Source organism: Aspergillus melleus (assembly GCF_016097325.1).
Source record: "Aspergillus melleus strain CBS 546.65 chromosome Unknown contig4, whole genome shotgun sequence".
NCBI lineage: Eukaryota > Fungi > Ascomycota > Eurotiomycetes > Eurotiales > Aspergillaceae > Aspergillus > Aspergillus melleus.
This window is the reverse complement of record NW_025763373.1, coordinates 3,272,636-3,284,032: the sequence shown is the minus strand read 5'-3', so window position 1 is coordinate 3,284,032 and position 11,397 is coordinate 3,272,636. Positions and strand designations below refer to the sequence as shown.

At 45.2% G+C, this 11,397-nt stretch overlaps 1 protein-coding gene across 1 annotated transcript; it reads left to right on the top strand.

The window, feature by feature from the left end:
- Positions 1-5,630: 5,630 nt before the first annotated feature.
- Positions 5,631-6,452, top strand: LDX57_007930 (uncharacterized protein; the record flags this gene model as incomplete). Its single annotated transcript, XM_046089647.1, has 1 exon — positions 5,631-6,452. The coding sequence occupies one exon, from the start codon at positions 5,631-5,633 to the stop codon at positions 6,450-6,452; it is 822 nt and encodes a 273-aa protein (XP_045945619.1).
- Between the last annotated feature and the right edge of the window lie 4,945 nt (positions 6,453-11,397).

Below are 11,397 nucleotides of genomic sequence, written 5' to 3'. Positions count from 1 at the left end.
CAGTGCCGGCTTAAGAGGGCATCTTGAAAGGAGGCACATTCAGAAGATGAGATGGCCAAGTACGGATCCCATTTGTGGCTGCTCACGATTGTTTGAGTCGGAGATCGATTTTCGTCGTCATTTGCACGATGCGCATGGCTTGACGAACGCGATATGGCTGAGGCCGGAGCCCAAACCGGCTGTCAAGAGAAAACGAGGGGCCGGTGAGCAGCAAAAGAGGGTTGGGATCAAAGATGAAGGAGCAGCATCGAAGAGTATCAAATTTCGACACTATCAACCTCTTCCTCTTGATCAACCAACTGCCGCTGACGCTGAGCCTCACTCGCCTACCGCGATCCATCTACCATCTCATGACGCAGCGCAGGCTGCGGTCGTAAACCGGGAGCATGCCGACTTTGACCACAACGCCAGCGTTCATACCAGGGTCAATTTAGATAGTGAGAATAGCGTGGGTGAAATTTCGACTATAGCTTCCCCGCTCAGTTCCGCCCGCACGACTCCCGATCTTGACCTCATCGACCCCAGGCTTCTTGAGCCAGAGGTCTCGGGAGAAGGCGGTATCACCTTAGCAAATGAGGTGCCCGACCCTCCTGATGATCTGCCCTCATCTTCGAACAGTGATGAAGACGCTCATCACGACGATAATACCGTTGTTCAGTCTTGCGACCGCATTAGCACCCGGTGTATTAGTGACCATGAGAACGATCATCTGGACGCCGGAGCCGTCGAGCCCACAGCATTGCTAGACCGGACAAAATCACACGCAGGTCTTTCTTGGGCTGATGGCATGAACCTCGAAGATGGAGTACCTCAAGATGATGGACCAGCAGCTCTATGCGATCGGACACCATCCTCCAGCACTTCTCCCGCATATTCCGCCCCACCGCCGACGTCCACAACCACAGGCAGAATAACATCTGGGTATTCTTCGAATCCTCGGAAAACGGAATGCATTTTTAAAGATGACTCTTTACTAGCCCCCAGAGAAAGAAGGGCGCTTTGGCGGTTGAAAAGTCAAAAACTGACCTGGAGGCAAATTATGCCCCATTTTCCCGAAAGATCTGTCGTTGCCTTGCGACAAGCCTGGATGGACATGCAGGATTCTTCAATGCAACGTCATACGAGATCTCAAAGGAAGACACGACGATAATTCAGGGAGATCTTCCACTCTGATATCCGGCGTCCTAGTCATTATTCGTCGTGGCCGGTCAAACGAGCCAGTTCCCGTATCTTTAGAGACCCGAAGGAAATCAGGGAAATAACTATATTCAGGGAAACAATATAAGAAGGATTAACATAGTTTCCAGACCCTAAAGTAGATTGTGAATTTACCTCAAGGTTCCTGAATCTTCAGCTAATTACTTTGCTGAGACTTTCACAGAGGCTTGCAGTCTCATGCCACGTCTGACACCAGGGTCAAGGCTCGTATGGGCGTCGTATTATCGTGTCGTGCTGTCTTAAGCTAACAAATATAGTTCTCTTGTACCTATTCAACAGACGAGTCGACAATTCCATGGCTGTACAAGTACTAGCTCGTTGTTTCGGCCGGTAGAACGCAAAGCTGTGTTGCCGTAGAATACAAGACCATCCCCAGGCAGGAAGACTATGTGTGGTGAACGCCAAATCGCAAACCCTTGGCTAGAATGAATGTTATAAGAGTTGCATTCTCGTATACGAAATCATGTCCAAACAATCTCGACATTATGAAAACGTATTACCCCTTAGTCTGATCGGAATCCGGCGACTCGTAGACCAGTCGCTCCTCCTTTCCCCTAGGAATCAGTGGCTTATTAATCAAAGAAACAAATGTGGCATAGCAGGCTCCAGTAACAGCATTTAGACTGGCCAAGTCGTATGACTCGCCATTGAACGGTGCGCCGCAAACTGAGACCTATCAACCTTATACAATACACACCATTCTGTTTGGTACGTATTCCCAGGCGGCGATCCATACCGCTGTTTGGATACGATCGGTAAAACAACAGTCGGTAATACAGACAATGGACGGCGTACACATCACTTACCCATTAGAACAAGGAGAATACGAGACATTTTCCGAGTAACACCGCCACGTCACCAGCCACTGAAAGTAATACGTTGACAGTGACCGAAAAATTACAGGGCATCTGTTCCATCGGAGGAAGTGTACGCAGCCCCCAAAATTGAAGATGCATCTGGGCAATTCGATCCGTCGGGCTTGTTTTAGAATTCCCTTCGAAGAAGGTCATGGTCGCTCGGGCATCTTGTTCATTGATCCATTTCTATTCGCTAATGACCAGAGCTTGTCCACCAACAATGAGATTTCCAGACGCTTCTCAAAAACCCGAAACTATGCTCTAGATCGCACGGACGAGCATCCTCATTTCTTCTGGCCTGTAGTCTAATTTTCGAAACACTGCACCTCCGGATATGAGGTTTGATTATCTAGTCAATTGGTCAATATGTCGTTTCTAATGTCGCGTTCTATGTAACAACCCCCTTTTCCTGAAGCTCTGGGCATTTGACACTGCAGCATTCAACACATCGCGCTAGACCTTGCTTCGATACATTTGTTGCCAGTAATTTTGTTACTAGCGCTAGCAATTTGATGATATAGTAAAATTTATCTTCCTCGCTGTCAGTCATGGACTATAGACAAAGTTGCAGGTTTCACTTGGTAGAGAAATCACGAGCCCACCATTGGGAAAGAAATGGTCCAGATTACCGGGCATGTTTCAACTAACGTTGACCATCACGCTGGTTGTTTGCATTTTGTGGCTCGCATGCACCGTCTTCCCCTTCGTTAGTCACGTATTCTTTACCCGCAACGCGACATGAGTGAGCATGTAAATGTTGCGCGGGCATCGTTTCATTTTCTCTTAGGAGCGACAGACCAACCTACTTCGACATGCCCTCCATTAAGGTGTATCACCCGCGAGCGCCCACCTACCAAATGTCCCCGGCTACGTACTATTAGGTATTCTATCCGCACAGATAACCGTGTATGTTGATCGGAAGACGGCCACAGTTCAAAACAACCAAGCTGACGAGGGGCATTCCTGACGATCGGTCCCTCGGGTCTCACTCCATCTTGCCCGGACATCCAACATCCATTGCGTTGACGACTAAGATTCGGCCTTCCCCGTGTGCTAGGGGGTTTGAGCACTACCGTGTCGCGATGCATGCCATCGTAAACTTGGTCAAACAAACATCGCGGCGTCTTCATCTTTCCATGTTGTGGCCGTGTTGTCGACGAGATACCCCGATCAATGTAATTAGTTAACATGCGGAGCTATTACTACTTTCGCCCAGGTACTCCCTTCCAGCTCTGGTCGGCAAGGATCACTGGGTACCTGGCCTTCATTTCACCGGCTTTGCCAGGGCCAGAACCTCGTAAAAGTAACCATCATCCTCGCCGTTTGCAAACGCTCCTTCATTTTATTCAATTCGCTCTATTCGGGTTCCCCCACATTGATTGGCTTTCCCACTAGGGAACCGCCAGTTATAGACTGCTGGGTCTTCTGTCTCAACCCGTAATCAGTAAAAATCAAGCGTTCCAGTGACCTTGGAGTAGTCCAACCAAAGTTTGTCTTTCAGTTCGGGAACACCGTGTGAGATATTGAAGTTGTCTGAGTATCGAATATTTCCCGCCAAAATCCCAAAAGTCTCGTATAGCCATCGTACTTGGTGCTTCCGGGGATCGGTATGAACATCAAGGATTGGGTGTTTATGCCCAGGTAAATACGTAATTCTGTCCGACCAATATTGTTCGCACGAATGATCGTTTAGCCATCGGGCCCCTAAATGGAGATACCATTTAGTCAAAGTAATAAAACAGGGGGGAAGTTGGGGTTGCCTATTAACCATCAAATATGGTACTAGCCACAAAAACACATGAACCGAATGAAATGACCGAAGCGTGCAAATCGAGATCTTGTTGAACGCCGAGCGAACTAGACAGCTGCATTAGGTACGTTTTCCCCGGGCGCTAAATAACCAGATCACTCGGGCAAATGTGGACTTGAACAAAGTAGAGAATATGCTCAACCAGCATTAAACATTTTCGCGCTAAAGCACTAGGTAGACCCTGTCCGTACTTCTTTCGCTGGGCAATTCTAGGCAATGGAACAGTAAACGGTAATGTCTTTCAAAATAATCTTCGAGCAAACGTTGTATTCCTCCAATCGCTTTGCTAATATTACCGCTAAGTACTCATCGCAGCTTCCATTAAAATGTCGACACTGTCCAAAAATCACGGTTCACTAGTTATGAAGGGCCGGTTAATTGGTTAACGTCCGTTTGATGTGAAAGGTCAAGAGTAGAAGACAGTAGGGGTCGGTTATATGGGGTTTTTAACTTTCAAAAATTTAGGCTTTAAAAAGAGGATGCGACCATGTGATTTTTCCACTGGGTCCTCAACCAACCAAGCAACCCGCGTTTCCACGTTAGCCGATGATTCTCTCAAACCGGGAGGAACATATTCTTCTTCGAATTGTGCGGTAACGGAGCGCCCCGGACATGCAAACCGCCACTCTCTTCGCTTTCTCCAACCAAAGCATCCCAGTTGAGAATGCCAAAAAGAAACTGCCCTCATATTCCGATCCGTGGACGAAGAAGACACTCGAGGATGTTGGATTCCGAGTCGTCAAAATCGAACCGAAGACTAAAGCGCTGAAGCTGACTAGTGAGGCGAATAGCGACTTATAAGGTTTCTGGGACCGATGACTGCTCAAACATTGCATCTATTGGAGACTAATGAGGAAAGGGATAGTGTAGTGAGCCAGATGTGTCGGATGCTGCGTTCTGAGATGGCCAGGGACCATGGAAGCCTGTGGATTGCTAATTCAATTATTAGATGTGCTGCTTTCAATGAAAGGTAATACATAGTGTATAATGGCTTGATTGATATAATAATCTTTATTACGGCTCATTTTCGGGGTGAACGTGTATAACCGACCCTAAAAGATAATGTTTCAAATCCCACACCATGTGTAATCACATATTAGCTCCATCGTGATATATTGAAAATGCGAGAAATCCATTTCCGTGAGCTTGGCCGTGTCTGAACCATTTCCAACGACTTGAACAGTCCACTTGGTCATGGGGGTGTATTTGGTATAGTCACGCTCCTGACCATTGATCCGTCGCCTTTAGTAACATATGGGCCACAGGTCTTTCCTAATTACACTGCTCTTTATTTGTTAAGTACTGTACGTTCCAATCCGAATCGGTGAACCATGAGCCACCCATCTGGAGGCCCTCTCGTGGCCTACTTACTGTTCTTGATACTAGACTGCCCCCCTTGGCTTGTATGTAGAACCCACTTGCGAATCAAGCGGTGGAGAAATTCCTGGATGTTGGAAAAGGGGAGCCGCGGTCGAAGGGAAGACAATGTTTGAATTATTGATTGGATTGCCCCCGATTAGTCCACTCGGACATCCTTGCACGACTGAATATAAGTCACAAAATGGGACGGGTATCTCAAGAACAGGAAGGAAGCTCCTAGGATCATCTACTCTAGGTCTGACGTATGCTGGAAAAGTCCGGGTATATATCCGTAGTTAGGTCGCAGAAAGCAGAATACCACCGCGTTCGAAGTCCTCCACGCAGAAACCTGTCCCCTTCGTTTGATCTATCTTTTCATCCACAAGATGCTTTTCACTTTTATCGATTCTCTCAAGGCGCTCGTGCAAGCCATCAAGGGTAATCCTCTGCGGCGCAATGGTCATTTACGCCTCTATCGGCAACCTGACTACGGCCAAGTACGACGCATCAGTCCCAGCGACGTCCCGGAAGACTGGAAATGCACAAAGGCTTTGCGTACCTCACACAGAGTTGAGAACGAGCCCCTGAGAACTTTATTTGTCCTGACCAGTGACAAAGAGGTGAAATCGTTGCCTTTTATTAACTACATGGAGGAACTTTATGGTCATGAGATAAAGACCATTACTATCAAACCCCCGACACGTTGGCCGCAACCTCGGGGACGGGAGACTCTGAGGTGGGGATTGCGTCGCATCGAGGATGCTATAACATCTATCGAAGCTGACGACACCCTACTGGAAGAGATCCGCAGCTATCATCGTGTGTTCATCCATTCGTCGGAGAGCGGTATAACAGAACGCTGGAAGTTCCTCAATGCTCTTCTATCGCAGCTTGTCACTAGATCATCTATATGGCGTCTGATCCGCACACTGCTACCTTTCACCGTCAACTTCGACTTCCCATTTGTTTCCATCTACGATGCAGGGGAAGCAAAATACGAGCACCTCGCTGTAGGCCAGGGGCCCGGTGTTCAAGAAGAGCTGTGGAAATATAGCGGACAGGACGGGGAAGAGCCTACCTACGGAAGTGCTGTGCATCATGTCTTTCCAGATATTGATAGTAAAAACTGGCACAGATTTGTCTCTCGGGATCGTTCTGAGTATCAAGTGGAACCCACTAGAGCGTGGGAGCACGTGGTGCCTTCTTGATCTTCTGAAGCAGCTGGGAGGGAACAGGGAGCTGAGTTGTAAGGTGTCCCAGAAGCAGTGTATCACGATGTTGTGACTGACGCAGCCTAGTTCAGGAACTGTCCGGCTACGATCCGTTATTCCTCCAGCTGCCACGAGACAACCACTCACTCGACTTTCTCCAGGCAATTGAGGTTGCGACATTTGGGAAGTACTAGGGTGCTTAAAGCCAAGATTTTGACCATTCCGGCTCCTATGTTGAAAGATCCGATGCGGAAGAAGTTTGGAGTTATATAAACGGTTGCTTAGCATACGAGAACCAGCGAGGTGGTGATATCTTGTCACCTAAACCAGACTGTACGCAATTTGCAGTTCATCGGCATTTCGTTCACGGTACTGTACTTTGAGATCTTTGTTTATGAAATTACGTCTCTCGCTTGGCCCAGATTTTCCCTCGTTGGCGTAGGCTCTCGGGTGCAGGTCAATATAAGGGCCTACACTATATGTCTTACGGAGCGTATGAGGGTACAGTGCCAAGCCCGGAGGGTATCGGTAATCGGTAATCGGTAATACTCATTCGCCGTCCCAGCCCATCATAGTCGATGGCTATGCGGGAACCGCCCCACCGCTTGTGAGCAGTAGGGGTGTGTGGCCGCGGGAGTTGACTAAGCCGGCATTTCATCGCCTTGCTCAGCCGAAATAATCGACCAGTCAATTATTCAACATAATTGCTTCTTCCTGTTGAGTTGATTGATCATCATTTTGAAGCTCCAGGGATTGCATAAGTACGAGCTATATCGCATAGTTAGAAAATCAAGACCTTCAATCGAATCCGTGGAGATCATGTAATTCAGTGCTTTAGTCATCTCTGTCAAGTCTTCCAAACTGTCATAGTTATGAGCCCGGAATCGCTCTAGGGATTACCGCTTTGGTCATTTTTGAAGCTATATAGAATCCGCCTTGAGCAACACAGTACGGCAATCCCGGTGGGACATCAGGGAGCAAGACGACACATCTGAATTCGATGATATGATTTCATCATTCGATATTGAAAGTGTCACGAAGGTTAAAGTCATCCTGAAGGGACGAGATGACTGGCGCAGTTGGATCCTCAACATTGAAGAATATGCTGAACGGCTAGATATATGGGATCATTTCAACCCGGAGGGAGATGATTATCTCTCGACATCCATGAAGCTTATGAGATCTCAAGATCTCACTGAGTCGAATTATCGGAGGTTTCAATTGGATCTTTAGGATTATAAGGATTCGAGAAACAACATCGCGAAGGTTGAAGAAGCAATTAGATTGTTAATTGTTATATATGTTCAACCGCTTGTTGAAAGAAAGAAACGTTTCGAAATATTGAAGGCGTTGAAGCAGCAATATGAGTCAACAACGGAGGAATTAGAAGATAAGGCCTTGAAGCAATATAAGGCAGTCATTAAGAATCCCCACGGCGAGGCAAAATCAACGCATGGATTCAGGAATTCGAACACGTTTATTTGGTGATTAAACGACTCGATATGTCTGAAAGTCAGGATCATTATATATAGCGAGACTTTCTAAGGTCGATTGAAGCTGTGGATGCTATATACGCGAGTCAAAACTATGCGAGAATCAGGAAGACGTCATTCATTGACTTGTTAAGCGACTTTCGATCCCATCTTGCCAACAGCGGTAGGGACGATTCAACAGTTTCAGATCATTTGTACGCCACTTTCAACGGTCAGAGCGATTCAACATCAAACACGCAGGAATTGCAGGATCATAGGAAGAAGGAATTTCCACCCTGCCCGTGTGGAGAAAGTCATCGATATAGAGACTGCTTGTATCTTTATTCCAATACTTGATTGAGAGGTTGGAAGCCCGATGAAAAGGTTATAAAGGATATCAGGGATTTCGCTTCAAGATCAGGTCTACGATTTCAACGGGTCAAAGCGATCATTCAGAAGAACTGGAAGGAAGCAGAAGAAAAGCATCAAGATCATCATGTTATGTCGTTCGCGTTTAGTGTTTCGAATGACTTTCCGTTCAAAAATTGTTTTATTATCGATATTGGATCCTCTACATATGTCTGTAATGAGATCTCGTGTTTTGAAAATATCGATTATTCAAGAAATGGACAACTCTATGCAGGGGATTTAATTATCCAAATCTTAGGCACTGGAAACGTGAAAATACGGCCAAACTGCGGAGGCGAGAAAAGAGATAAAGAGATCACTCTTACCAACGTTGTTTAAGTCCCAGATCTGCATACGAATATCCTCAGCGCTCGAAAGCTTAAGCAAGCAGGATACGATTTCAATATGAATCGCAACACGATTTTGAAGGAAGGAAGAATCGTTTTTTATGTGGAGGAACACTCATCTGGTCTGTGGATTATTGAGAAGTCAAGCAGCATTCAGTACGGCTTTTTAATGATTAACGATCAAGAAATCTGGAGATCAGCGAGATTTCATGTTTTGAAAGGCAATAGCGACTTATGGCACCGCCGGATGGCTCATTTTCATTGGGATGCACTTCGTCATCTATCTGAGGCTGCTACAGGCGTTCAAATTGACGACTTTAAAGCAAAACAATATAATGACGAGAAATGTGAAATTTGCAAGTTCTTTAACGCCTCACGGCAGATCTCGAGACGTCCTATGATGAAGGCAGAAAACCTTTTTCAACGTGTGCATTTTGATCTCATTCAAATGACTCCTGCATTGAATGAAGATCAGTGGATCTTTCATTTTTATGATGAGATGATTCGATTCCATTTTTTTATCGTTCATCGAAGGAAAAACGATTGTGTTAACGCGGTCATTAACTTTACGCGTCAAATCAAGAACTTATTCGGTTACATTGTTAAGTTCTTCAAGAGCGATCGTGAGCAAACTCTTGGGAATACGATCAAGCAATTTGAAGCGTTTGAAAAGATCGTACATGAATATTTGGTAGTCAACACATTAGAATAAAATGGTCCGGCAGAACGCGCTGGGTCAATACTGATCATGAAAGTGAGAAAACTGATGATTGAAGCAAGATTACCTCGTGATCTCTGGCTCTGGGTTATTTCAGTAGCAGCAAATATTGCTAATCGCACTCCAATTGCCGCTTTACAGTGGACAATCCCTTATGAAAGGATTATAGGACAAAAGCCTGATCTCTCAGGATTTCGAACAGTTGGTTGCATTGCCTACACGAGGCAGGATCAGAAGAGAAGCAATAAAATGGCTCCTCGCGCCTACAGAGGTATTTTTTTAGGATTTGTGGTTTCAAACATCTGGCACATATGGAATCCGAAGAGGCAGCGTGTTGAAGAAACAAGAGATGTAGAGTTCGATGAGACAAAGCTCTATGATCTCACGCAGCCGTTTCTTGAAGATCTCATTAGCGAGATGTCACCCGAGCCATTTACAGAGGTGCTAGACTTATCGAGAGGCGAAAGGATCTTTCTCGAACAGGAGACGGACCAGATAGAGTCTGCAAAAACCCCGAGATTGCCAGAAAATGTGCAAGATTTAATTGACGCTTTAAATGATGAAATCGGATCTTTATCAACATCTTAATTGACTTCTGATCCGAACACTGAATTTCATGATAATTTGATCCCAGACCAGAGCCGCACCGATACAATTCCAGGAGGATTTTTAGAGCCTTTAGACGATCCTTTACGAGATGAATCACCTTCACGGATTCTGCAGGATTCGCTATAGACCGCTATCTTAGCAGAAAGAGGCTCTGAGCCTTCAACTGAGCAAACCATCCAATATAACGATTTCGAGATACAGGAAGATCACGATTCACAATGTTCATCGAGATCAGGGAGTGGAAGATGAAGAGGAAGAGGTTCTATTGATGATGGAACTTGTGAAAAGAATATTCTACGTACGAGAAGAGCTTCAAAGCCAAAGAGGGATCTTTAATATGTTAGCCATATGATTATTGAATCAGAATTATTTATTGAAGTCTCGAGGATCGAAAAGGCCTTTTTTATAGCTATGGATCTGGCACAGAGAGAGAGAAAACAATGGCATCGAAACAACCTTCCTTTATTGCCGAATTCTTATTTAGAAATACTACAGCATCCGTTTAAGAACGAATTCTTGCATGCTGTGCAGGTTGAAGTAGGTAATCTCAAAGCAATGGATGTTTTTGATCTTGTCGAAATCAACGAAGCTCGAGATTTGCAGATTCTTTTGTTTAAATGGGTTTTCACATACAAATTCGATGAGGATGGCAACTTCACAAAAGCAAAAGGGCGTATCTGCGTGAGAGGAGACCTTGAAAGGGACACAGTTGTTAATAACTTTGCTGCAACAGCGTTCGCGCGAGCATTCCGTGTTGTTATGGCACTTGTAGCAGCTTTTGATCTTGATACCGATCAGAAAGATGTTATAAACGTATTTTTAAATGCAACGCTTGACGACGTCATTTACACAAGATCATCAGACGGTTTTCATACTAAAGGCAAGATTTGGAAGCTCAGGAAAGCGTTATACGGGTTGCGCAAATCTCCACGTCTTTGGTAGAAAGATTTGGTCATCATTTTGTTCAAGTTTGGTCTTCTACCTGTCTCCGAAGAGCAATGTTTTTACATGAATGAATATATGATCGTGTTGGTATATGTGGACGACATCATTGTGATCAATTTATCTATTCTTATCGTTCGTGAAGCCGCTAGATGATTCAAGGAAGATCTTGCAGAGAAATATGAGCTACGAGAAATGGGAGAAGTGAGTTGGTTTTTAGGAGTCAGGATTATTCGAGATAGGCCTCACAGGAAGCTTTGGCTTTGTCAAGATGCATATCTAGAGAATATTGTTGTGAAGTTTCATTTGAATGATCCTACAAGATGGCCAGATACATTTCTATCGAGTACTCTGGATCTCTTGTTTTACGAGGATCAAGCATCAGAGGCGAAGATCAAAGAATATTGTATAAAGATAGAATCCGCTCAGTATTCTGCAATAATCAC